This window comes from Bubalus kerabau, chromosome X (genome assembly GCF_029407905.1).
Source record: "Bubalus kerabau isolate K-KA32 ecotype Philippines breed swamp buffalo chromosome X, PCC_UOA_SB_1v2, whole genome shotgun sequence".
Taxonomy (NCBI): domain Eukaryota; kingdom Metazoa; phylum Chordata; class Mammalia; order Artiodactyla; family Bovidae; genus Bubalus; species Bubalus kerabau.
The window spans coordinates 100,905,824-100,933,568 of NC_073647.1; the positions used below are offsets into that span (position 1 = coordinate 100,905,824).

At 43.1% G+C, this 27,745-nt stretch overlaps 1 protein-coding gene and 1 long non-coding RNA gene across 2 annotated transcripts; both read right to left on the bottom strand.

Annotated features, from left to right (window-relative positions):
• Positions 1–7,561: 7,561 nt before the first annotated feature.
• On the bottom strand, positions 7,562–15,381 carry LOC129639510 (uncharacterized). Its single transcript, XR_008708443.1, has 2 exons — positions 13,890–15,381; positions 7,562–13,702 (listed from the first exon to the last, which is right to left on the bottom strand). It is a non-coding gene; the product is annotated as an uncharacterized LOC129639510 (long non-coding RNA).
• Positions 15,382–24,541: 9,160 nt separating this feature from the next.
• Positions 24,542–26,476, bottom strand: LOC129638651 (germ cell-less protein-like 1). The gene has a single exon (XM_055563218.1). It carries the CDS (start codon positions 26,455–26,457, stop codon positions 24,973–24,975), a length of 1,485 nt encoding a protein of 494 aa, XP_055419193.1. The 5' UTR covers positions 26,458–26,476; the 3' UTR covers positions 24,542–24,972.
• Between the last annotated feature and the right edge of the window lie 1,269 nt (positions 26,477–27,745).

Consider the following 27,745-nt stretch of genomic DNA (forward strand, 5'->3'; position numbering starts at 1 on the left):
AATTCACCAACATACATCAAGGTTGTATCATGTGCCATTCAAGATCTTAAAGGGTTATCTAAGTAGAAGACAAAGTCCATCCACATTTAATTCATGATCTTATTAGAGCTGAGGAATACTGCGCACATGATAAAAACTCAAGGAAATTTATGCCATTTTATAACTAAATCTTAAATCATAGGTTTCAATTCTAGTGTTATAATTCAGGGAAGGGAGAGAGGCTAATGTAGCCCAAAGGAACGTAGTCTGGAGCTGGGTCTGTTGGGCTTGGAAAGGTTGACAAAAAGGGAAATAGCAAATCAAAGTGGTAGCATGAAATGCTTCAAAGATGCAAACTTTTGACAAAGTCTTTGGAGAACAAGGGCAATGAAAAAGCCAATGAAAACAGTAGTGCTTGAGTATCTGAGAACTTCATATTATGAAAACAACAGTTCAGTGAAAGAAGGGGCCTAAGACAAGTATCTTAAGAAAACTACCATGGTTTGACAGTGTCATTAAAAAAAGATGTTAAATAAATAAGAAAAACAGGAAAGATTATTGAAAGAGAAACTTAGAACTTGAAAAAGAATTAAACTGTACTATCACATGAAAAATGTCACAGCAAATAAATCTTGTCCCCACAGTCATCTGCAAGGGCCTTTCATTTAGGAAGTATTTAATAGCTAATTATTTCTCAAAGCTCTGTAGCTGCTATTATGACTTATTTTTACTTATAAAATTTCTCAGATGTTGAAATAAAAAATTTCAACATCTGAGAAATGCAAACCCAACTATGTCAACAGAGCAGCCACTCACTTTACAAGCAACCCAAAGAGAGACAGAAAAAGAGCCTGAACAGATGCTGGAGGTGGGGGGGGGGGCAGGTAGGTGAGTTGGTCCCATAGCAGACTGTGGTCCCTTATGGGGTCAGAGTCCTTTCATTGCCAGAAGAAGCAATTGAAAGAAAATGTAACAAATCAGCTTCTCAATTACATTAACAAAGGTTTTAGCTTCCTATGTACAGTACTTTTAACACTCCTCTGTGTTCTAGCTGTGAAGGTCAATGACCATTCCCATGAATCTCTGTGTGTTTATATCAAAAGTACAATGTGATCTTTGGCAAAGGAAGTGCCTCTGGGTTAGCTGGGCTTTATAGGTAGTTACTGTAAATACAATTGAAAGCTAGCTAATTTTACACTATTGCTAAAGAATGAACACATTTATTAATGGCATCCAAAGACTCAGAAGTGATCCCAGAGAGTTGTGAAAGCAGAGATGTCTTTTGCATCCACACTGCTACTGTGTCTCTGCCATTTCCCTTAAGGCACCTTCCACGTGTCTGCAGGGGCTTTGGGAACTCAGTCAATCCCAGGCACACGAGCCTCCCCCAGCCCAGGTATTTGCTGCACACTATACCTGTCCACACTCACTCCCTGCAAATCCTCTCTCAGAGAACTGCTTCATAGGAAGCAACTGATCAATTAATAGTCTAAGAAGTGAATAAATGAAAAAAAATACACCTTCCTGTCATATCCATTTCATAAAGGAAAACATGTCTTATCCATAGGAAATAGTGTGATTTCTGTACTAGGCATAGGCCTCTTGAGGAAAGGTTTCCTGGATAGTGAGGTCTTGGAATTTAGTTTAATAAAAAGGTAATTTTGAAAAGATTACATTTTTTGTTGATGAGGGCTCCTATGGCTAGAAATAGTCCAGAGTAATGAAGGTCTAACATCTCTCCAGTTACTGCTATGAGAGAAGATGCATATACTTTCCAATGAGACTAAAATTGTTACACAAGTGGGCCCTGATAATGCTTCCCCATAAATGTGTACTTATTTCTTAGGGTCTGTTGGAGACCTTGAGAAGTAAATAAAGCAGTAAATGTGTTTAGAGTCCATAATTCATGTTTATTGTTGTAAGTGTCTGAACATCTGACAAATAATAGGGCTTCAGGGCAGGAAAGGACTGGGGCCGTTCCTCTTTGCCCTTTGAGTAAAAATCTTAAAACTTTCAGAAGTTTCAAAGGAAACGGAAGTGAAACATTTTTTTTTTCACCTTGGCAGATTTGTGGGTGTTATGAGTTGGGTTTTGAAGGGAACAAGTTCAGAGTGAATCAGAACTCAGCTCAGAGCTCCATGGGTCCAGCCAGCACCTATCATTTATGCCATTCCTTGAACTTGCAATGTGCTGCTTTTTTTTTTTTTTTTCATTCTTAAAAGGCCAAAAAGAGATGCTTCAACTAGAAATATACTTTTTAAGAGTACATTAATTCAGGTAATATATTTAAAAAAATCTACAACATAAAAGAAAGTTTTAACATATATCAAGTGTCCATGTAAGTAGGCAAGTTGTACCACTAAGACATACTAAATTAGGTATAATTCTTAAAACAGGTGAAGAGAAATAAGAACAATGATATCAATGGTAACAATCTCCCATGAGTGTCCTCCTCTGCTTTGTTATTTGTCTTTTAAGTCTTTTTTATCCTTGAAGGATTGAATCCAAATCTTTCCTAGGATGATTTCCCTAATCCTTTTAGTAAGGAACAATGTTTCCTTCCTAGGAAGACCTTGCTTAGCGTGGCAGCCACAGGAAGTTGACACAGAAGACCAAGAAACACTAGCGAGGCTTTGCTGAGAGACAGAGGGCGAACATTCACCAGTCAGGTTTGCCTCTCAACATCACTGACTCTTTTGTTAAAAAATCCCATGAAATATTTATTGTGCTCTATGGAAAGGTTTTAGTAAATAAGAGTCTTAGTTTGTTTAAAAATTTTATAAAGAAATTAAAAAAAATTAAAATCCAAATATTTTAAGCTGTTCCTTCCTACCTCATACTATTTTTTCTACTTATCTGTTAATATTATATTTCCTATAGGACTATCTTTCATTTTAAATAAGACTCAGGTATCTTTTGAGATTTAAAGCACCAGGAATAAAAACAAAATAGGTATTAAATCTTTTAATGGAATATGAAAAATAACATATATATATATGTATAACTGAATCACTTTACAGTATAGCAGAAATTATAAATCAACTATGCTTCAATAAACTTTTTTAAAAAATAAAAACCAAAACACATAATGAAATAGAAGTAGTAATTCAGCTTCTCCCCTTAAATAATGCCTATGGATTCTTATACCATTAGAATTCAATTTAGCATGCCTTCTTCACTTCTTCAAGCAGCAGCTGACATATTAATAATTGCTGATATTTGGATTGACTTCTACCATTTGAAAAACTTACACAATCACTGTCTCATGTGTTGTCTGGAAAAGCATCCCTGATGGAAAGCAAGAATTTATTATCACTACATTTTTGAAGTACAGAAAATGAAACTCAGAAAGCTGATCCACCTCCTCCAATGATAACGACCCGAGCGTGAGAAGGAAATGCGGCTTTCGTCCCTCTCCCGGTCCATCCCTCTCCCCTCGTTCAGCTCCATCTTTGCTTACGGTTAGACTAGCCTCTTCTTTGTGGGAACAGGTCAGTTTGGAGAATGATCACAATTCTCTATTCTTAACATTCATAGAGACGCTGGCTGCCAGTCAGGCTGCCCGTGTGATTTAATTTTTAAATGTAAACCATTTTCTAGAATTTTTTTAAAACCATGTGAAAAGCTTTGAACAAGCATGCCTAGTAGTGTTGTTTTCCTCCACCATTAAATGAAGGTTTTGAAAGTCTGGTATTTAAAACTATATTTATCCTATTCATCTATGTTATCCCACCCAGCAGTGCTAGCAACATGGAAGATTTTTATTTAGTATTTTTGATTCTCATCTGAGAATGCATACCTATTAAATTTGCATCTTGTAATGCATTTCTAAGCCAAATCACTCGATACAACCAAGAAACCCAGCACGCATTAGGCCAGTTCTGGTATCGTGATTAAGAGGAAAATTATCATCAATATTGGTGGAAATTATGCCTTAACTCGGGCTAAAAGAAGCAACAAGAATCTGTAATTTCCCACGAGAGGCACTCGTTATGAAGAAAAAATAAAGACTTTTAAACTTATACTTTCTTGTTATTGTTGTTGTTTAGCTGTAAGTTGTGTCCGACTTTTCTGTGACCCCCCGGACTATAGCCCACCAGGCTCCTCTGTCCATGGGATTCTCCAGGCAAGAATAATGGAGTGGGCTGTCATTTCCTTCTCCGTGGGGTCTTCCAGACACAGGATGGAACCCAGACCTCCTGCATTGCAGGCGGATTCTTTAAGGTCTGAGCCACCAGGCAAATAACCCTTTCTTGTTACCGCAGTTTCTTAAATTCACTCCACATCTGTAAAATTTACATAATACTTTTCTTTCTAGGATTGATATAAGAACTAATAACAATAGAAACTGTTTATTAAGGGGGCTTCCCTGGTGGCTCAGACGGTAAAGAATCCACCTGCAGTGCAGGAAACCTGGGTTCGATCCCTGGGTTTGGAAAATCCCCTGGAGAAGGGACTGGCTATCCACTCCAGTATTCTTGCCTTGAGAATTCCATGGACAGAGAAGCCTAAGGACCACTTCTTGTACTACTAATAATCTATGAGATATTTTATTAGTGTTCCTGTGTTATAAGTTAGAATATTAGGGTTTAGAAAATCAGGATTCAAATCCAGAAAGTTGGAGTTTAACCACAAGTCTCTCTGCCCTCTGTGAGGTGATTATACTGACAGAATAAAACCATCAATACAGGTGACACCACAAGAGGAAAAAAAGTCAAGTAGAAGAATTCTATGAAAATGTAAAGTCCTTATCCAGAGAACAGAAAGTTCTTTTTTTCCCCCTTTTTTTTTACTGAGCCCTTTGCCTATCATTGCATGGAAAAGGAAATGAGCAGCTTACAGGATTTCTTGTCATGAGTCTAAAGGGCCCCAGATCTACATGCCTGAAATGAAATGACTAAAGGAGACAGGCTAGCCTAGAGCCCCGGACAGTCAGCGTCCAAGCGGTGAGGCCCTTCCTTCTCTTTGCAGTGGCTGTGCTCCACTCTTACTCAGAAAGAAGCAAACCCACACCAGGAGGATTTTTTTTTAATTTTTGAAGAGTTAATTATAATAGATTTAATCTATGTTTTAAGAAGAATTTGCCAAATCCCACCTCAGCACAGGTATCTGGCGGCCCTCACCAGAACAAAGAAGCGGCAGAGAAAACTCCTCTCCCCCCACCGTCCCTGAAAGGATGCTCCTAACGAGAAAACAGAAGGTAGCAATATGGGTTAAAATGTGGAGGCAACAATATTTCAGTGAAGTGTGCTTCACATTCACAAAGACTTGATGATATTGATTATGACTGGCCCTGATCCTGAGGATCTCAGGCTGAAAGATGCTGGACACTGGGTAAAAAATTCAAGCTGTTGTTGTTGTTTTTCTGAGATCCCAGTAAGCCTATTTTAGATGACTGTTTAAAATGTTCATGTTCTTGGCCGCCTCCTGGTCACACACAATCATCTTTATTTCACACACAAGCCAATATTTCCTCTGCCCACTCACTGTGCCAATGAGATAATGCAACTTTTCCTCAGCACCTTTAGATTCTGCTGAGCTCTCCTGTTTGTTCACAGCTATCTGCATTCAACTCTGCCAACTAGACTTTTTTTTTTTTTCCCCTAATGGAGCCTGTCTGTTTACTTGTAAGGCAAATGAGGAAGCTGTGTTGGCGCCAAGGGCTTCAGACGTTGGTAAGAGTTTCCTCATCCAAGAAGACCTATTCTTCAACTGGAAGAAAGGAACAGAAAGGTTGAAGCCTTCCCCTAAATGTACTTAACCCAACGATCGGGAACAGGTAGCCCACTAGCTGCTTTTAAGATTGTGTTGCTTGGTCCAACAAATCTTTCAATATTCTGAAATATTTGCCAACACTCTGAAAGCAAGGGATTACAGACAAATACCCAGATCTCAGCACCTCTCAAAAAATCAGAAAAGCCTACATTTTTGCATGGCAACATCCACTTATTTAATCCTCCAACAGTAAGTAAATGCCATGAGAGTACATCTATTCTAAAGAGAGGGAAACTGAGGCCGGGACCTGAGTGCAGACAGTCCGGCTCCTGAGCCCCTGAGTTCCACTGCCTTTGCACCCACGTCTCTCATGTCTCCTGCACTGACAGGCGGGCTCTTCACCACTGAGCCGCCAGGGGAACCCTACTGCCCTCCAGCCCTACCTGTTTGCAGGTGGGTAGGTAGACCTTCGGGAGTTTCCCAGGTAGCTCAGTGGTAAGGAATCTGCCTGCTGATGCAGGAGGTATAGGAGAGATGGGTCCAATCCCTGAGGCTAGAAGATCCCCTGGAGGAGGGAATGACAGCCAACTCCAGCATTCTTGCCTGAAAAATCCCATGGACAGAGGAGCCTGGTGGGCTACAGCCCATGGGGGCCCAGAGAGTCGGACACGACTGAGCAGCTAAGCACGTGGAGATTAATAGGTCTGTGCCTTTTAGGTACAGCATTCTCTAAATCATGAGTCTCACTTGGCTCACTTTGCACTTTTATGTTACCTGCCTGAACTCTAAGTTTGGCTGTAAGATCCCTGCTAACCCATGCTTTCGTGGCCATATCCCTGTCAGGAGATTCTGTCTTTCACCTTTTAAATTTTGCTGGGGAGTACTCTGGGAGGAGAAGTACACTAGTCTATAGAAGTTTCATAACAAACTATATGATAGATATTATCTCTGTTTTTTCTGATGGAGAAACTGAGGCTAACAGAGAAGAGCTGCACAGAATTAGACAACTAAGTTTACTGCTAAATGAGGACTCCAACCTGGTTTTCTGACCCCAAGCCCAGCCTTATCTCCATTTAAGTATAATCCCTATTGACCACTGAAGCTTGTGTCAAGACATTTGGTGACAGGAACCAAATGACTGCAAGAATCAACACATATACTAAAATACAATTTATACTTAGAAATTAACAAGCAAACATGCTATGTAAAGCTAAGGAGGACTTCAGTCTTCCTTGACAGTGAGAGAGCTGAGGCTTTGCGCAACTGCAGAGAGAAACATTGGGTTGGGAGCCGGGAGGCAGGGCAGCAGACCCCTCTATTCACTCACCCGGTCACTTCGAGACAGGCCTGGGACCGGGGGCCCTTTGCTGCCATGCTTCGATGCTTGCATCTGAGCACACCACTCCTTGAGCGCCAGCGTACAAAGACGCTGTGTGGAACTGTAACTGTGTGCATGCCCAGTTGGGGCAAATTTTAGACCCAAAAGATACAAAGAAACCAAAACACCCAGCTGCCACTTTTGAGGAGCCTGGGGTCAAAAACAGGGTGTTGGGCGCAAAAGCAGGATACTGACACGCCCCCTGCACACACACCATCTAAGGGGTGGGCAAAAACAAGCCACACCACTGGCCCAACCCCTGGGCCATCCTACCTTCGCTCTACTTTCACCTGCAGGAAGGGGGCACCTAGGGAACCTGGTGTTTGTTCTGGCTCCACCCTGCTTGTCGGGGCAGGGGCCCCAACCAGCCCAGCATGAGTTTCTTGTCTGGCCTCTGGCCAATTTCTATTGACTGGGGGAGGCCAAGAACTCTAACTGGTAACAGCATGAAAGTGAAGTGAGGTGAAGTGAAGTGAAAGTTGCTCAGTCGTGTCCAACTCGTTGTGACCCCTTGGACTATACAGTCCGTGGAATTCTCCAGGCCAGAACACTGGACTAGGTAGCCTTTCCCTTCTCCAGGGGATCTTCCCAACCCAGGGATCAAACCCAGGTCTCCGCACTGCAGGCAGATTCTTTACCAGCTGAAAAGGTCTCTTGTTTATTCCATGCCTCCCTGTGTACTCAGCATTTTATAACAGTCTTCAGACATAAGTGGCAGCAGCATCCTCTGTCCAGAGACATACAGCTCTTGTCACTCTGCAACCCCTAAGTTTTCTCTTCATTCTCCCTTCTCCCTCTTTTCCCAAGTCTACCTTTTCTGACTTGAACGTTTTCCCTGGCCTTTCTGTCGTAAGTCTGTTCTGTCCATCTGCAGTAGAGCATCCCTCTGGAAAGTACTTAGAGGTGAATACAGAGAAAACATTTATAATAGAGAAAGAACTCTATCTAGGTGAAAAGTGTTCCTATGGGCCATTTGCTGTAATACATAACTTTTAAAGCAGATTCATCATATTCTTATGGAATCACAAATAAAACTCATCATTATTAACAAAATACTAATTTTAAAGGTTAGTTTGCAAATCTATATGACATAATTGGATTGGTGATTTTAGTTACTCAGCATGTAAATGGGGAGAGAAGCATAACACAGTGATGGTCTGAAATGGGTACATTCATCAACCATACATATGCATGGTAAGTCATATCTCACAAACGTTGAGCCTTTTATATCAAGGTTCCTGGTTCCTTCAAAACTGCAGGTGAAATTAGCAGTACTCAGCCACCATGTATGTTAAGCACAGAATTTCTTCATGATTGATATTCTTCAGTTCTGCAAATGGTTTAGTAGAATGAGGAGGAAGAAGGTATTCGATTTGGTTGACTGTAGCTGAAACTCAACTACACTGCTTAACCAATATGGTTTTTTCCCTCACAAAACAGCACAATTTGCAGTTATATTCCACAATAACATAAATGACCCAGGCTCTTTCTTGCTTTCACCTTTAGGGCCACAAATTGTTGCTTCACCTCCAGGCCCTCATCCAATTTCCAGGCAGGAAGAATAAGAAGAGAAATCACAATGAAAAAGGGTGTAGCACTTAATCAAATCAAATCAAATCAAATCAAACTGAAACCTGCATAGAAACTTCCCATTTATAACTTTTATTTACATATTAGTGGCAGAAACTGTATCAGATAGTCTCCTTGCTGTGCTGTGCTTAGTCATTCAGTCGTGTCTGACTCTTCGCGACCCCATGGACTCCTGCCAGGCTCCTCTGTCCATGGGATTCTCCAGGCAAGAATCCTGGAGTGGGTTGCCATGCCCTCCTTCAGGGGATCTTCCTGACCCAGGGATCAAACCCAGGTGTCCTGCATTGCAGACGGATTCTTTACCATCTGAGCCACCAGGGAAGCCCAAGAATACTGGAGTGGGTAGCTGATCCCTTCTCCAGGGGATCTTCTCAAGCCATGAATTGAACCAGGGTCTCCTGCATTGCAGGCAGATTCTTTACCAGCTGAGCTACCAGGGAAGCCCACTGTCTCCTTAAAGGAAATTTAAGTTCCATAAGCATGGAGGAAGATCAGATTTGGGTAGGCCGCTTACACAGTGCTCCTTCCCTGGGCTCAGAGAACGTGGTTTCCTGGGGCTCACAGTCTGCTGCTGCTGCTGCTGCTGCTAAGTCGCTTCAGTCATGTCCGACTCTGTGCGACCCCATAGACGGCAGCCCACTAGGCTCCTCTGTCCCTGGGATTCTCCAGGCAAGAATACTGGAGTGGGTTGCCATTTCCTTCTCCAATGCATGAAAGTGAAAAGTGAAAGTGAAGTCGCTCAGTCATGTCCGACTCTTTGCGACCCCATGGACTGCAGCCTACCAGGCTCCTCCGTCCATGGGATTTTCCAGGCAAGGATACTGGAGTGGGGTGCCATTACCTTCTCCGCGGGCTCACAGTCTAGTGACTCACAAGTAGCTAACAGAGAGATACAACCCAGATGGTATACTCTGTGATGAAAACGTGATTCAGGTCACCTGATTCAGAACCCGCTTGCCAATGCAGGAGACCCAAGAGACAAGGGTTCAATCCCTGGATCAGGAAGATCCCCAGGAGAGGGCATAGAAACACACTCCAGCATTCCTGCCTGGAGAATCCCTTGGACAGAGGATCATGCTGGGCTACAGTCCAATGGGTTGCAAAGAGTTGGACACAGCTGAAGTGACTTAGCATGCACGCACAGAAGCTATATATACTCAGCTGGAGGACACGGCTTTTGTTTTCCTATGAGGATTACAGGTTCTAGTGACTAACTCCCCAAGCTAAGTAGCCAATCATGCCTGCTGCTGCTGCTGCTGCTGCTAAGTCGCGTCAGTTGTGTCCGACTCTGTGCGACCCCATAGACGGAAGCCCACCAGGCTCCCCTGTCCCTGGGATTCTCCAGGCAGGAACACTGGAGTGGGTTGCCATTTCCTTCTGCAATGCATGAAAGTGAAAAGTGAAAGTGAAGTCGCTCAGTCGTGTCCGACTCTTAGCGACCCCATGGACTGCAGCCTACCAGGCTCCTCCGTCCATGGGATTTTCCAGGCAAGAGTACTGGAGTGGGGTGCCATTGCCTTCTCCAAGCCAATCATGCCTACTTCCAGTTATTCCCTTGGTTGCCCTTTGACCTCCTGGAAAGCTACTAGGGAAGCCCCTGGGTTTATTGCCCTGTGTTCCTCTTCCTGGTATCACTGCTTCCAAGGTCTGTAGGTGAGCAGAAAATGAATGTATTTGTTAGCATACAAATGCAACAGAGGCTTTGAACCAAAGAGAAGTTTCTCTTTCGTGTAACAAGCAGGTGGTCTAGGAGGATGGCGGTTCTGCTCCATGAAGTCATGAGGGGGCTCTGACTTTTATCTTGTTTCTCCAGCCACACTTCCTGGGTGGCACAAAAGCACTCATCTTTCAAGAAGCAGGATGCAGGAACAGAGTGAAGAAGAGATTGTCTCCTATCTTTAAGAGCCAAGAAGGAAGATGTAATTATTTATTCTCTTATTGCTCTGTTGGAACTTAATCGCACAGCCACTTATAACACCAAAGAAGGCTGGAAAATGTAATTTTCTTTTGAGCTACCATGTCACAAGCTAAAAAATGGGGTTCCTATTACTGTGAGAGAAAGGAGGACTTTGAGAGTGCTGGGAACTGACGGTGTTCACCATACTCAGCTACAAAGCCCAGGAACTCAGGATTCCCAGTGCTTTGGTCCCATAAGTATTGTTTCGATGATCTACATGGTCCTATAATTATTGGTTCAATGATCTACATGGTTCCATAATTATTGTTTCAGTGATCTATGAAAGTGAAAGTGAAGTTGCTCAGTCGTGTCCGACCCTTTGTGACCCCATGGACTGTAGCCTATGAGGATCCTCCGTCCATGGGATTTTCCAGGCACGAGTACTGGAGTGGGTTGCCATTGCCTTCTTCAGTCAATGATCTATATGGTCCCATAATTATTGTTTCCATGCTACATAGACTGTGCCAAAATTTGGTGACTTAAAAGAATTCATTATTTGTTCTGCTTTTATGTGTCAGAACTTGAACAAGTGTGTTGTTGTGTTCACAGGAGTTGTCTGGGCCACACAGAGCTGGCTTTGGGGCTGGAGCACGCGGCAATGCTACTCCTTACATCCTATTCCTGTGGCTTCAAATAATTGCTTGTATTAGTCTCAGCTTCTTCACAGCGCAGTGAGGGGCTAGCATCCCCAAGCTGGCCCAGAACTGGCACAGCACTTGTACCACGTTCTACTCGTCACAGCCAGCCTAGATTCAGGAGGAGAGTGACCTGCTCCAACTCTGGAAGGGTGGAGAGGACATGGGCAGTGAAGACTGTCTGCCACTTCTGGAAGACTATTACTACAGTCACCAAGCACAGTTTGGAATTTTGATTCTTCCTGCCTGTCCTTCCCCCCTCCCTCCTTGCGATTTTAACAGGCAGAAGGTAGAGGCCAGATGGTCCTTAAGCAATTCCCCACTATTTCCATGAATCAAGTTTTATTATCACTAAGAAAAGCAACTCTTTTAAAGCATCCATTATAAGAGGTATTGGTTTATTTAAGGCAATGTTTCTCGCCTAAAAAGACCTGATAACTATATATCTCTGTTTAACATATATTGGGGAAAGATGGCTAACATATCAAAGCCAAACTTCATAAACATTGCTATGACAAAATTAAAAATAAAATCCTCCGCCACCTTCAGCAGTTTCACTTACTCTACAACCCCTGAGTTTTGTGCTTCACACCACTCAACACCCCCTGGGGATAGGGAAGACGGGTCTGCCCCAGGAGTCCCGAGATACCCACCATCAGGGAGAGAGTGTGAAGGCCCTCTGCTCTGCAAGGACCAGAAAATTCCTTCTGGCATAAGGATCTCATTAGTTCCCAAAGCAGAAGAAAGGCCACCTCCTCAGGTTCTAGGTCATAACTTGGCCCCAGGCAACAGGCTGACACTGGGGTCTAAACCCCTTGCAGCTGCCTCTGGCCCCCTTTAGGACCATCCCCCTCGATGTGTGCTGTGGTCCCAGCATTTCCTCATCAAGCAGCTGCAGCATTTGGCTGGCATGGGCTTTCGAGCTTAGTCAACAGAGCCTCATTCCTTGGGTCAAGGTGTCCCCACTCAAACTCCACTCCCACCTTCAGGGTCAATCCCTGGTTCTGACAGACACACTGGTCACAAATGTTAGCGTCCATGTATGCAGCAGCATTTGGTATTCTTGATCCTGGAGAAGGTAGATCAACTGAGCGCTGAAATTTGAGAGTTTGATCATACCTATGGACCCTCTTGCTGAGAGGGAAAACGTGCATATACTGACAGCCTAGGGAGTTCACAGCCCCCCCACCCCAACCCAGGAATCCTATCCTTTAAATTCCAGTTAAAGCCCCTGATTTTGTGGGCTGCACTAAGCAAGCAATCTCGTCAGCATTGCCGCTAGTCAGCGCCTGGAGGGCTGTCCATCAGAAAGGCTCAGGTGAGCCTGTCACCCACGGCCACCACTCACGGTGCCCAGGGTTTTTGGCTGTTTCTTTCAGCATTGATAGCTTTGCCCATTGCCGGTATTGCTGTTCCTTCCCCAGTACCCTACAGACATCTGAGCCACATTTGAATCCCCTAAATTACTCATTCAAACAATGGCCGTGTCATGTCACTTCGACCTCTGGAATGAATCATTTCCTTGGACTGACCCTGTTTGTCTTTCAGGGTTGAGGTAACATTGCCTCCTTAGCTTGCAGGGCCTGATACACATGCTCGACACTCAAACACAAGCTCACCCTGCATTCTGGTCTCCGTAAAGCTAATCTGATCACATCCCTCTCCCTAAAACCTTCCTGCCGCTCCAGGTTGGCCCTCCTCATGAAATCGGCTCTGCTCGTTTGTACCTCTTCCTGTCCTCCCACCATCTCCCTTTAATCTTGAATGGGAGAAACCCCACTCAACTGCTTGTTGGTGGTGGTGTTCAGCTGCTTTACAATGTTATGTTCGTTTCTGTTGTATAGCAAAGTGAATCAGCTACACATATACACATACCCCTCTTCCTTGGATTCCCTTCCCATTTGGTCCTCACAGAACACTGAGCAGGGCTCCCTGGGCTGTACAGTCGGCAATCGTTAGTCATCTATTGTATACAGTGTAGTGCATATATGGGGCTCCCAGATGGCTCAGGGGTATCGAATTTGCCTGCTATTGCAGAAGATGGAGGTTTGATCCCTGGATCAGGAAGGTCCCCTGGAGAAGGAAATGGCAACCCACTCCAGTATTCTTACCTTGAAAATCCCATGGACAGAGGAGCCTGGCGGCCTACAGTCCATGGGGTCGCAAAGAGTTGGACACTACTGAGTGACTAAACAACAGAACAAGTGGATATACGTCAATCCCAATCTCCCAGCTCACCCCACCCCCACTCACCTTGAAGTCTCTGGGTCTCTGTTCCCTTGATTCCTCGCCCATGTTCCATTCTTGAAGGTCTACTGAGGACATTTCCCTTCATGTGTAAAAGCTTTCACATGTGTTTCTCTATCACACTTTCTTCATTTGTACCATTGTTTTTAACTCATGTCTGTCTCCCTCATTGAGCTATGGACTTGAGAACAAAGACCATATCTATTATTTTTTTAAATGGTGAGCAACTGGAACACTGCTTGGTGCTATGCTTTGTTATTTGAAAGGATGAAGACACGGAAAGAGAGGAAGTGCAGCTCATCCCAGCCCTTCCCCACTCCCCATTCTCATCCCTCCCTCTCCCCACCCCTCACTGTGAGCCCTTCCTCTGCGCGAGGGGAACTCCCACCTGCCTGCAGAGCCCTGCCCTCTTCAGCTTCTCAGTTGGCCAAACTCGGTTGGATGGCATCCAGGCACAATCGCCCACAGTCTCTCTCTGCATACAATCTACTAGTGTATTCCTTGTCATCACCTCTACATTTCCTGGATTCAGAACAGCACCTCTCCTCTGTGCTCTCACAGCACACAGCGCTCCATCTTCTCAACATTTTGACATTTCATTGATTTATCTATTATCCCAATAAACCACGGTCCTCTTGAAAGGAAGAATAATGTCTCATTTACTCGGGCTCTCCAATGATTTGCATAGGTCCTGGTGCTCAGTGATTGTCTTTTGAGACTTGTCTAAATTCTCGTTTTTCTGTTTTTCTTTGTGAAGCCCTGACAAATGGTGAGTCATCCAGATGCACTTAAACACTATGACGGAAAGCTGTGCTTTGAGTTCATTCCTTGAAGTGTTAGTGATAAAGCTACTTTTAAAAAAGCTTTGCATCAGTTTTTGTGACTTCTTCCAAGGGGTCCTATCTTTGGCCTTTAGAATAATAAGACATAAGCTCTGTCTCTTCTTGCCCTTGGATCTCCCTGAAAGCCTCATCAAACTTTCAATAAATCAGTGCTTTTCAAGTGTAGTGTTTATACAAAAGCACTCGAAATCTTATTACAATCAGATGCTGCTTCAGAAAGCCTGAGAGTCTACATCTTTAAACAGCTCTTGGATGGTTTCAAGGTTACACATGGAGTAGCAATTCTCTGGTCTAAAACAATTGTTAGAGAACAGGGCTTGAATCCTCTCACCATCTTTGGTTTTCTTCTGGGTAAGGTTGAGTTTGCCAAAGACCTCTTTCAAATGCAGTGGTCGGTGAGTTTTTACCACACCCCACTAAGTGTCGTTCTTGGTGGTTCAGCTGTATAGAATCTGCCTGCAATGCAGGAGACGCACAGGACAGCGGGTTTGACCCCTGGGTCAAGATGATCTCCTGGAAGAGGAAATCGACAGAGGAACCTGGCGGGCTACAGTCCATGGAGTCGAGAAAGAGTCAGACGTTACTTAGTGACTAAACAACAACACGCTGATTGTAAAGAGTACTGGATTTCAAAGCAGACACGTGGGCTTGAGTCCAAGCTACCACTATCAACTATCTGACCTTTGGGAAGTTGAAGAAAGTAACCTTTTAGTCTCAGTTTTCTTAAAAAAAAAAAAAAAAAAAAAGACATCCAATGTCTGTGTCTAGTAGTTGGAAGGATCAGAGGATCATGAGACAGTATGGACTTCTGGTTATGTACCATGTTTTTGGTGCCATTGTTTAATGTCTATTATTACAATTTAAGGTTTCACTGGTTCTTTTGCCATTTACATCAGAAAGTTGCAAAATTGTCATATGCCTAATTTAATAATAATTATTATCCAGTAATATCTATTAGGTTCAAGGCATTGGGCTAGATATTTTATATCTACTTTTCAGAAATTCTTGAACACCGAAAATAATTTTTTTTCTTCCTTTTATAATAGCCAATGCTAGTGAATATTATCTTTTGCCTTCCCGTTGCATGTGTACCCCTCAGGGAAGACACCCTTCATCAGAGGATATCCTTTCCAGATAAAGTTAAGACTTTTCAAAGGTCAAAGCATATAAGAAACTGTCCTCCCCACATATCTAAAAATTAGTGGTCAGATCACAGCAGAGGATTCCGGGATTCCACTGAAAACATACTGACACGGCCCTCAGTTTTCTAATTAGTGATATGAGAGATTCTGACTCATTTCTAAATCTTGTTCTCAAAAGCCTCAAGGATTCTAGATGCCAAAGACTGTGGGCCTGGATGCGGGAACACATGGAGATGTACCCACTAGTAGCTAGGCTCACGTGTTTAACATACTGGCTTCCAAGCATGAATTATTGAAGAAATATTTCTGCTTTTGTTGCTCCAAAAATGTTTGAGAGACATTTGAACTGTAATTGCTAAGGCAGCATATAATGCACTCAATCTGTGAAAAATAAGCTTGTCTGTAGATACCTGACTTAGAGATATCAAAATCCATAATGAGTATTGGGAAATATATGTTATTACTTTCCTTTCTCTAGCCCAGGCTGACCAAGGGAATCTTCTTTAGTAGACTAGCTCCTGGTAATTTGGAAAGGTAGAAAGTTTCAGGTAACTTATTTCTATCAGCCAGCAGAGCCCTGCTGAATGCCATGCTTGGCTCATTGACATGAAACACCCAGAAACAGCATTTGTAAGTAAGTATTCAATTAGTATTTTGGGAACTTGTGTTCCCAAGGGTGTCCCATATGAAGAGGGGACACCTCTTCAAATGTTCTCATCTACATATTTTTTTTTTTTAAATAGGAAGAACTGCTGTGTTTTTCAGTTTTAAGAACTCAACTTCTCTGGCTCAAGAAATTCAATTTTAAGTTTAGCATAGCTTAATTTTCAAATTTTGGAGTTATTTTGTATGGAATGGTTTAGAAAATCGAGCACTTCTACATCACTGCCAAATCATCCATCTTAATTCAAGTATTTACAGGTCTATCAGAAGAACAGAGACATTACTTTGCCAACAAAGGTCCATCTAGTCAAAGCTATGGTTTTTCCAGTAGTCAGGTATGGATGTGAAAGTGAAAGTCGCTCAGTCGTGTCTGACTCTTTGTGACCCCATGGACTGTATGTATAGTCCATGGAATTCTCCAGGCCAGAATACTGGAGTGGGTAGCCTTTCCCTTCAAAGAAGATCAAGTCTTGTATAATCTCTATACTTAAGAACATTATATAATGATCACGAGGAAGGTTATGTTTTCTCCATCAATATATAAATAACTTCAGGGTAGAACCATGCATTTAGCGGATGTTAAAGAATGAATCCCGTTACTCCTGGGCAAGGAGACATAGACACAAAAGCAACACAGATGGATTCTCTAAACTCTAGAAATGTTTATTAGTAGATTCATTCATTTAATGAAAGGGGCTGACCCTACTGTAGACCAAGCTCTGATCTAGTGCCTGGATTCAATGATGAATAGGCAACATGTCCCACACACAGCTCCCAATTTAGAAGGGGGAAACAGTAAAAGTATTTGTCTTGAACAAAAGCAACTTAAATTCCACAAAGGAAATAAGGTACCCCCAGTTCATGTCGCTATCTTGTGGCTACTTTCTGGTACTGTTTTCATTTTTTACATTATTAACTAAACTTTAGATTTTCTTTGGACATCATCACTTTTTCCACTTATATCTTCTTTCCTTTCTAGAATGCAATCCAGGGGTCTAGTCTTCCAAGTCTCCTCTGATCTGTGACTCTTTCTCAGTATTACCTTATTTTTCAAGACTTTGACAATCTTGAGACGTACTGACCTAGTATCCATCCTGTAAAACGTTCCCCATCTGGATGTGCCTGACATTTTTCTGATGATTAGACTGGAGTTATGGGTTTTGGGAAAGAAAACCACAGAGGTGATATGCTCTTCCCATCACATCATCTTAAAGGTTACAAGACAACTGCACAATATCCATGATGATAATTTTTATCACTTGGTTAAGATCTTGTCTGTCAGCCTTCTCTGTAAAGGTACAATAATTTTTCTGAACTCTATTTTTAGAAGCTAGTCATTAGGCCTAGCTCATCCTCAAGTGGGGAAGGGTTTAACTCAAATCCCTACAGGAAAAAAAAAAAATATCAATTGTTATTTGAAATTCTTCTGTACAGAATATTTGTCTCCTCTCTATTTTACATTTATTTATATAAATGAAATTTATTGCCATTTCCTTGCATCAGTATGGTTATGGACATTTTACACTTCGGGTTATAATCCAATTAGCCAATGCTACATGACTTATTTTGATGTTTAAAGCATTCCAGATTTGCCTGTTAGGATATATATATATATATATATATATATATATATATATATATATAATACTTTTAAAAAATTATTTCTAAAATATCAGTTATAAGAGATTCCATCTAGGTCAGTTTCTTCTGGAAACTTGACTGATTTGATCTCCTTGCAGTCCAAGGGACTCTCAAGAGTCTCCTCCAGCACCACAATCGAAAGCATTAGTTCTTTGGTGTTCAACCTTCTTTATGGTCCAACTTTCGTATCTGTACATGACTACTGGAAAAACCATAGTTTTGACTGTAGGAATCTTTGTCAGCAAAGAGATGTCTCTGCTTTTTAATACACTGTCTATGTTATACAGTGGAAGTGAGAAATAGATTTAAGGGACTAGATCTGATAGACAGAGTGCTTGATGAACTATGGATGGAGGTTCATGACACCATACAGGGGACAGGGATCAAAACCATCCCCGAGAAAAAGAAATACAAAAAAGCAAAATGGCTGTCTGAGGAGGCCTTACAAATAGCTGTGAAAAGAAGAGAAGCGAAAAGCAAAGGAGAAAAGGAAAGATATGCCCATTTCAATGCAGAGATCCAAAGAATAGCGAGGAGAGATAAGAAAACCTTCCTCAGCGATCAATGCAAAGAAATAGAGGAAAAGACTAGGATGGGAAAGACAAGAGAGCTCTTCAAGAAAATTAGAGATACCAAGGGAACATTTCATGCAAAGATGGGCTCGATAAAGGACAGAAATGGTATGGACCTCACAGAGGCAGAAGATATTAAGAAGAGGTGGCAAGAATACACAGAAGAACTATACATAAAAGATCTTGACAACCCAGATAATCACGATGGTGTGATCACTCACCTGGAGCCAGACATCCTGAATGTGAAGTCAAGTGGGCCTTAGGAAGCATCACTATGACCAAAGCTAGTGGAGGTGATGGAATTCCAGCTGAGCTATTCCAAATCCTGAACGATGATGCTGTGAAAGTGCTGCACTCAATATGCCAGCAAATCTGGAAAACTCAGCAGTGGCCACAGGACTGGAAAAGGTCAGTTTTCATTCCAATCCCAAAGAAAGGCAATGCCAAAGAATGCTCAAACTACCACACAATTGCACTCATCTCACACGCTAGTAAAGTAATGCTCAAAAATCTCCAAGCCAGGCTTCAGCAATTCGTGAACCATGGACTTCCAGATGTTCAAGCTGGTTTTAGAAAAGGCAGAGGAACCAGAGATCAAATTGCCAACATCCACTGGATCATCAAAAAAGCAAAAGAGTTCCAGAAAAACATCTATTTCTGCTTTATTGACTATGCCAAAACCTTTGACTCTGTGGATCACAATAAACTGTGGAAAATTCTTCAAGAGATGGGAATAGCAGACCACCTGACCTGCCTCTTGAGAAACCCATATGCAGGTCAGGAAGCAACAGTTAGCACTGGACATGGAGCAACAGACTGGTTCCAAATAGGAAAAGGAGTACGTCAAGGCTGTATATTGTCACCCTGCTTATTTAACTTATATGCAGAGTACATCATGAGAAACACTGGGCTGGATCAAGCACAAACTGGAATTAAAATTGCCGAGAGAAATATCAATAACCTCAGACATGCAGATGACACCACCCTTATGGCAGAAAATGAAGAAGAACTAAAGAGCCTCTTGATTAAAGTGAAAGAGGAGAGTGAGAAGGTTGGCTTAAAGCTCAACATTCAGAAAACTAAGATCATGGCATCCAGTCCCATCAATTCATGGCAAATAGATGGGGAAACAGTGGCTGACTTTTTTTTTGGGGGGGGGGGGCTCCAAAATCACTGCAGATGGTGATTGCAGAAACATGAAATGAAAAGAAGCTTACTCCTTGGAAGGAAAGTTATGACCAAGATAGATAGCATATTAAAAAGCAGAGACATTACTTTGTCAACAAAGGTCCATCTAGTCAAGGCAATGGTTTTTCCAGTAGTCATGTATGGATGTGAGAGTTGGACTATAAAGAAAGCTGAGCGCAGAAGTTTTTGAACTGTGGTGTTGGAGAAGACTCTTGAGAGTCCCTTGGATGGCAAGGAGATCCGACCCGTCCATCCTAAAGGAGATCAGTCCTGGGTGTTCACTTGAAGGACTGATGTTGAAGCTTAAACTCCAATATTTTGGCCACCTGATGCAAAGAGCTGACTCATTGGAAAAGACCCTCATGTTGGGAAAGATTGAAGGCAGGAGGAGAAGGGGACGACAGAGCATGAGATGGCTGGATGGCATCACTGACTCAATGGACATGAGTTTGGGTAAACTCCGGGAGTTGGTGACGGACAGGGAGGCCTGGTGTGCTGCAGTTCATGGGGTCGCAAAGAGTTGGACATGAAGCAGTGACTGAACTGAACTGAACTAGGTTTGTCACAGCTTTCCTTCCAAGGACCAAGCATCTTTTAATTTCATGGCTGCAGTCACTGTCTGTAGTCATTTTGGAGCCCAAGAAAAGAAAATCTGTCACTGCTTTCACCTTTCCCCCTTCTATTTGCCATGATGTGATAGAACTGCATGCCATGATCTTAGTTTTTTTGAATGAGTGTTTTTTGTTGTTTTTTTTTTTTTTTTTTTTTTGAGGTTTAAGTCAGCTTTACACTCTCCTCTTTCACTTTCATCAGGAGGCTCTTTAGTTCCTCTTCACTTTCTGCTATTAAGAGTAGTATTATCTGCATACCTGGAGATTGAAAACATGACAAACAGTTTCCACCTGTTCTCCTGTGACTCTTATGGTTTCTGGCCAGGAGGATGGGCAAGTCCATCCTGAAAAGGTTCTCTCCAGAGCGTTCTAAATCTCTCACCCACTTCCCACTTTCCTCTTGGAGAACTACCGCTCTACATATGTCATCTCTGAACTTTTTTGATTGGGTACCCCATGATTAAAAATTTTAAGTTATGTCCCCTTGATATTTGGGTATTTATTAATTAAAAAATGACACCCGTGTACTTCTGTATTCATACATTGTTGTTGTTTTAGTTGCTACGTCATGTCCAACTCGTTGAGACCCTACGGACTGTAGCCTGCCAGGCTCCTCTGTCCATGAGATTTCTCAGGCAAGAATATTGGAACGGGTCTCTGTTTTCTTCTCCAGGGGATTTTCTTGATCCAGGGATTGAACCTGTGTCTCCTGCATTGCAGGCAAATTTTTTACCACTGAGCCACTTCGGAAGCCCATTCATATATTACAGTCATGATAAAGAAAACACAAGAATAGAGATTAACAGAAGGCATGCTTAACAATAAATAAATAGAAATGGGGACTTCTCTGATGGTCCAGTGGCTAAGACTCTGCCCTCCCAATGGAGGGGACACAGGTTGAATCCCTGGTCAGGAAACTACATCCCACAAGCGGCAACTAAGACCCAGCACAGCCAAATAAATATTTTAAAAAATAGAAATGGAACTTCCAGTATTTTCTTATCAACCCCTAACTCACCTGGTGCTCCTCCCCAGGGTGTAAGTAGCCTTTTGGGAGACCACTGCTCTTGGTTCCTATTTGTAGCTCAGGGCCTAGCACTCAGTAGGACAGACGAGTCTGAATGTGTTAGAACTCGATCTTGAAGAATATGATTATTTTGAAAATATGTAAGTGGGGAGAGGGAGCACACTGAGAGACTCATAGATAAACATGATGATTTATTGACTTTTTAAAGTGGAAACATTAAGATAGGACCTTACAGGGAGGACATAGCATTCAAGTCATAATTGATTGCTTGGTTAATTAAGTTAAATATTTTTATTTATCTCTCATCTCCATTAGCATAGAGCCCCCATCTTTACACATTCTAATAGCTCAATAATCTCCTGCCTGGCCTGTGAGGCGGGTTCTGACAGGGAGACAATCAAGGGGACCAGGGGAGCACTCTGGGGGGAGGGATTCCGTGAGGAGTCACCCAGGACAAAGGAGCCCCAAGTCCCAGCTATTAGTTAATTGGGTGCTGGGGAAAACAGGCTTGAAGGGCTGAGTGAAAGGGATTATTACAGGTTCCTAATGGCTGGAAATTGATTTAACGCAGCACTGCATTTGCACGCAAGCCAGAAAGTTGGTAATAATCCACAGTGGGACTTTGCAGGAAGAGGGATGGAGGGTTTGGGGCCACTGAGTAGCCTCTGCAGGGGTTTCTTTGAACTTCTTTCCTGCCACTCCAGGAGCCTTTCTTAGGGGAGCACAGAGATACATTCCAAACAGGAGAGCGTTCTCATAGACTGCCTTCAGGAGCTCCACACGCTTGACAACAGGAGGCGAAGACAGACAAACAGACACACATTCAAACTAAGGCAAAGAATGATGGTTGCAGACAGAGACAGGGAGACAGGCAGAGGCTGATTGACACAGATAGAAAGACAGAGACAGACAGACTGAGAGACAGAGAAAGACAGACGCACACTGAAAGAGAGCCAACAGACATAGAGATAGTGATGGGGAGAGAGAGAGAGTCAGAGAGAAACAAGGTTGGGGGTGGGGAGAAAGACAGAGACAGGTTGGGACAGAAAGGGAAAGACAAAGACAGACGGATGGAGAAAGAGACACAGAGAGATGCAGATACAGAAGGATACAGAAGCACGGGAGAAATACAGAGACAGAGACAGAAACATAGAGACCCAGACACAAACGGATTGTCAGAAACAGAGAGAAACAGAAAGATACAGACAGTAAGACAGAGACAGACAGTGACAAAGATAGGCAGTCTGAGACAGAGACTGAGGTAGACAAAGACAGAAGGTAGAAATTAGACAGGGATGCAGACAGACATAATGGAGACAGAGATAGGGGAAGACAGAGAGAGCGGCAGACATACAGAGAGGGAAAGACAGAGACAGGGATAAATCCTCATCATTGTCAAGGACCACGTGGTATCCCATAGGGGTACATCTCCTTTAGTGTGGCGTTTAGTTTGCTGTTATTTAGCTTGATGGTTTCCTGTAGCGTTACCATGACTATACATTTTGCCCTGCCTCCCCATCTCCCCATGCCTTTACGAAGAGGCTAACAAAATGAGTATCAACATGGGAAAAGGTTTCTTCCTCATCCTGAGCAGTCAAAAAGAAAAGAAAAAAAAGTGAAAAAATAGAGACAGGTATTGGCTAAATTGCCCAAACTGGCAAATGGCAACAGTCAGGGTTTGTGAGAGTTTAAATGTTTAAATGAGTGTATTTCAGCTGTCACTGTTTGTACATTATTGAACATCTTTCTATTGTAAGCAGCAACAAGCAATTTAAGGATTTAAAGCTAGTTGGGTAGGAAAACAAAAGCAGACCTTTCAGTCAAGGTACACTTGTAGCTAAGTAGTCTCTGAATTTCCCAACTGAGGATACCTCTGTTTAGATGAAATGGCATCTTGGCATTCAGCTCGAGAAAAAGGAATTTCAAATTGCTTAGAAAGTTTATATAAAGAAAGTGAAATTCTTACCGAAAAAGAAATATTAATAATAAATTTTACCTTTCAACTGAATCATGACTTACTCTTCTCCCCAGTTATTTTGAAACACAAATAAAATGAAGTCTATTGTTTGTAGTTGGTTAGGTATACAGAATATAAGGGAACACGAGAAAGGGTAGGAGGCTGCAAAATTAAGGGCAAACATTGAAGGATGCAACAGCAGCTTCCTGGTTAAACCATTTCATATAAGTAACTGTCATGTAAATATTACTCTAATACTAGTATGTGGATTTGTGATAACAAAGCCTTTCAAATCTCCTTAAAGAGTAAAAGGAAGGAATGAATGGATAAAGTCAAAAGGAATTTGTTCACTGAACGACAATGGATAAAATCTAATTGGGAAGAGAAACATAAACCACCAGTAAGGAAAATTCTGATTTCAACTAAGTAAAGCATTAAAATCTGGTGACTATTTTTTTTTTAATTTAAATTTATTTATTTTAATTGGAGGCTAATTACTTTACAATATTGTATTGGTTTTGCCAAACATCAACATGAATCCGCCAAACACCAATACAGTATACTATTTTTTTTATTTGTTCATCTTGTATTAATTTATCACACTCTTTCCAAGCATGTATTTATTATTTATATGGCTTCTTAAATAGAGTTTTCCATTCTTTGACCTCAAAATGACTCAATGGAGGGAATGGGATGGTGACAATTTGTAAGTGAACAGTAATCAGAAACTAACAAATTCAAATCATGACTAGTGTGCTTCTCCTTTTGTGACAAAAACAATTTTTATCTTACCCTTTTGATTACTAGTGTGGACTTCTCGTGATCCCACTTCCAGATGCCAAATAATTCCCATTATAATTCAAAAGCGTTCCTTTCCAGAGGTTACCAGACCTGTTTTTAAGCGGGAAGGAGTCTTTCCAAGTACAATTCCAAGGTCAAATGTTTCTGAAGGGCAAAGGCCATCAAGGTGCTTAAAGAGTGCATTCTGGTGCATAAATAATTCATGACTGTGTGCCGCAGAAAAAGTCTGTCTAGTACCGAGATGTCCTCATAGAATCAATCTGCTGCCTTCCACTCCACCCCCAATATAGGGTTGTATAAGATTTGAGACGTCTTTCTAGGGTTAAAACGCTAGGAAAGGCAAAATAAAGCCAAACTAACATCAAGATATGATATAAAGTCAACTAACCTAAGAATATTGAGGAACAACCAATAAAGAGAAGATCATCAGTGTAGCCTGGGTGCGTTCACAGAGTGAGAGATCATGGGAACCAAGTACTACACACTCAGTGGCAGGGAATGGGGAAAGGGAAGCAATCCAAAGGAAGCTAGCGGTAGTGGTGGTAATGAGTGGGGCAGAGTGGCTCTAAACACGCGAACTGAAAGAGAAACCAAACTGTTTCTTTAACGTTCCTTTAATCAAGCTAAAGGAAATGCATATTTTAAAAGAGTTTCCCTAACAGTGGTAGAGTAGGTAGGTTCACAGGTTGCTCTCTCAAGTCAACTGGTCTTTGACTTGGCAGAAATGATGGGAGGGGGCATTGATGGATGGTAAACCAGGAGGACAGGTTGCCACTTTAACAGCACAAATAAGTTCTAAAGGTGTTGGGGGAGCAGGGCTTTAAAATTTCTCCTCTTCATAGGCTCAGGTAAACAACCTCAAGTATTATGAGCTACAGTTCAACAAAGACTCTGACAGAGTTGGGCCACCAGAGGTGGGCAAGTCCGGTTGGTCCCGCAGAAGGAGCTGGCATCTGGACAAAGCTGGTCGTCCCTGACCCCAGGGAAAGAGCTGCTCACCTCTCTGAGATTTTGTTTTCAGGAGTCCTCACTGAGGAAAACGCCCCTCTCTGGGGAGGTACAGGAAATTACAGGTCACATATATGGGGAAAACCACATCTTCGTTCTCCAGATTCACCACCTCTAGCTCTTCATCCTTTCCCAGTGAAAGCACTTGGAATTCTGTCTGCTTCCGGAAAATGGCTCTTCCAGCCCTGTCCAAGGAGGCCAGGCGCAAGCGGAACGCGACCTTTCTCTGCCAGAGTAAGCTGACCCCGAGACCGCAAGATTTCTTCAGCGCGCTGTGCTTGAAAATGATGCGCCGGTTGGCATAGCACACCACCAAGTCCCAGCCGAAGTTGAAGCCTGCCCACCGCCAGGTGCGCTGCGCATCCCTGAGGAGCCGGCCCCCGCACCGCATGCTGGTCCTCTGGAGGTCGGACACGAAGACATCCACGGGCCCGAGGTCTCTGGTCTGCTCAGCCCGGAGGAGGGCAAGCCACTGCTCTTTGTACACTGGGGCCAGCCACGTGGCAGGGATCAGTGCATCCTGGTCGATGATGCGTGCTGACGGCAGGTCGCAGATTATGTAGGCAAGCCGCAGCTGCTGGAACGCTGGCACGAAGGCTCTGCCCTGCTCGGTCTCCAGGAAAGCGGTGCCCTCTGACTCCTGCCTGGACCTGGCAAACCACGAGTCGGCGTCAGGCAGTAGGTCTCTGCGGGGGCCTCTCCATGTCGGCTGCAGCTGCAGGAACATCCACTTTTTCAGCGTCGTGTACACATCCATCTCTACCTCCATCACGATGAGCTCTGAAGAGGCAATGACCTCTTTCATGAGATCCAGGCTAATTTCTCTCAATAACTCCTCACTATGCTGGGTCATCAGATTGTCCAGCAGCCACTGAAGACACATGGCCCTGATGTTCTGGAGTCCGTAGCTCTCAGCAGAGCAGTAGTAGCTGCACACGGTCTGATCACTGACCGTCTCCTTCATTACCTCCCCGCACTGCTGAATCAGCTTGTCCAGCTGCAGCATGCTGGCTGTGGCCAGCATGGGGACCACTCGACCGGGTGGGATGAGCACAGAGTTTCGGTACAGAAAACCTAAGGCCTCGTGCAATGCCTCACAATCAATGTTCTCGTCAGGCATCTGCAACTCTACAATATCCATGGTTGTCTCACGCCACGCACCACTGAACATGCTAGCAAAGTATCCTGACTGGCACAAGTAGACCTTGTGCAAGTTCCACTCCTCCCCCAGGGCACGGATCTGAACATCACTCCCTTCTCCTCTCAGAAAAAGTGTCTTATAAATGGACTCGAATCTGTCTTTTGCTCTCTTCCTGTGGGTCGCTTTTGTGAGCTGCCCTTCTGGGCCTGTCTTCCGCTTGTGGCGCCCTTGACTAGTGGTGGGTCTGGCATTTTCCCTCTCCTCCCCTTCCTCTATCACTGCCCCTGCTACCTCTTCGGCCTCCTCCTCCCCCTCAGGAGCACCTGGCTCCTCTGGGGCATGCCCCACTCTGTTCGAGGGCATCCAACTCTCTACTGCTCCCATGGATTTTACCTCATGGGTACAGAGGGCAAGCTTCCTCCCCAGACGCAGCTGCCGCTGGCACTAGCTCAGCCCATGGTGTCGTGGGATACGGTTGATGTTTGTGACGTCATCTTGGACGCCACGCAAAGCCACGCCCACGAGGCTTTCCCCGACCCCTCCCACTCCCCATCACGGGAGAAGTGCACTCTGTACCAGGAATTCCACTCTGTGTATCTTTCCCTCCAGGGATGATTTCTCTGGGGCTCCCTTCATAGGATAATGGTGGAACAGAGGACTTTGTGTATGAATTTTCCCCATGAATTTTAAGAACATAATTTCCTCTTCCCCATTTGAAATACTTAGTGATCACTCCTTTTTTTGGATAATTACATCTTGGTTCCAGCTCTGTGCTCTATGCACCTTAATTTCTGTAATTATTTTCTTAGGGTATCCCATCATTTGTGGCTGTGAAAACATTTTCTGTGATAAAAGTGGCAATGTTTGCCCAGTCTTTGCTTTTGTCTCTATTTTAGACACCAGCTAAGCATGTAACAAACTTAAACAGTGAAAGAAATGAGGAGGGAATGAGATGGATTTTGATTTTTGAGGAAATTAATAATATTAAATACTGACAAGTGTTACATGCTACACAGATTATACTGTGTAGAGAGAGTCTGGACCTTTCAATGACAAGGAAAGTACAATACAAGGGAAAAAACTTTGAAAATGGTAAGTCTCTCAGGTCATTTGAGCTTGCCTAAGTAGAATGTTTGGGGCTTCCCAAACATTCCCAGTGGTAAACAATCCACCTGCCAATGCAGGAGATGCATGGGGCATGGGTTGGGAAGACTTCCTCGAGGAGGAAACGACAACCCACTCCAGTATTCATGCCTGAAAAATTCCATGAATAGCAGAGACTTGCAAACTAGTGTCCATGGGGTCGCCAAGATTCTGTCCTATTCAAATCATGTGAGTAGAATGTTTACACACTTTGAATAGGACAGGATAACCTTAAATCACATTTTAAATATTCTCTGTTAGATGGCTATAGAAAGTTGATAAGAAGGTCTATATAATGCTTCAGGTTCAGTGGTGCTTGGCATGAGACAAACATGAATACTGACTCTAGAGTTGTGACATCTTATGGTGAATGGTGAACAGTGCCGCCAGATTCGTGGTCTCCGAAGGAGAAGATTTAACTCGGGACCAAAGACAGTCTCAGTCAAGACAGTCTCAGTCACTTGGAGCATTGTGTAGATTTTATCTAAAGTGAAAGTGACAGAAAAAG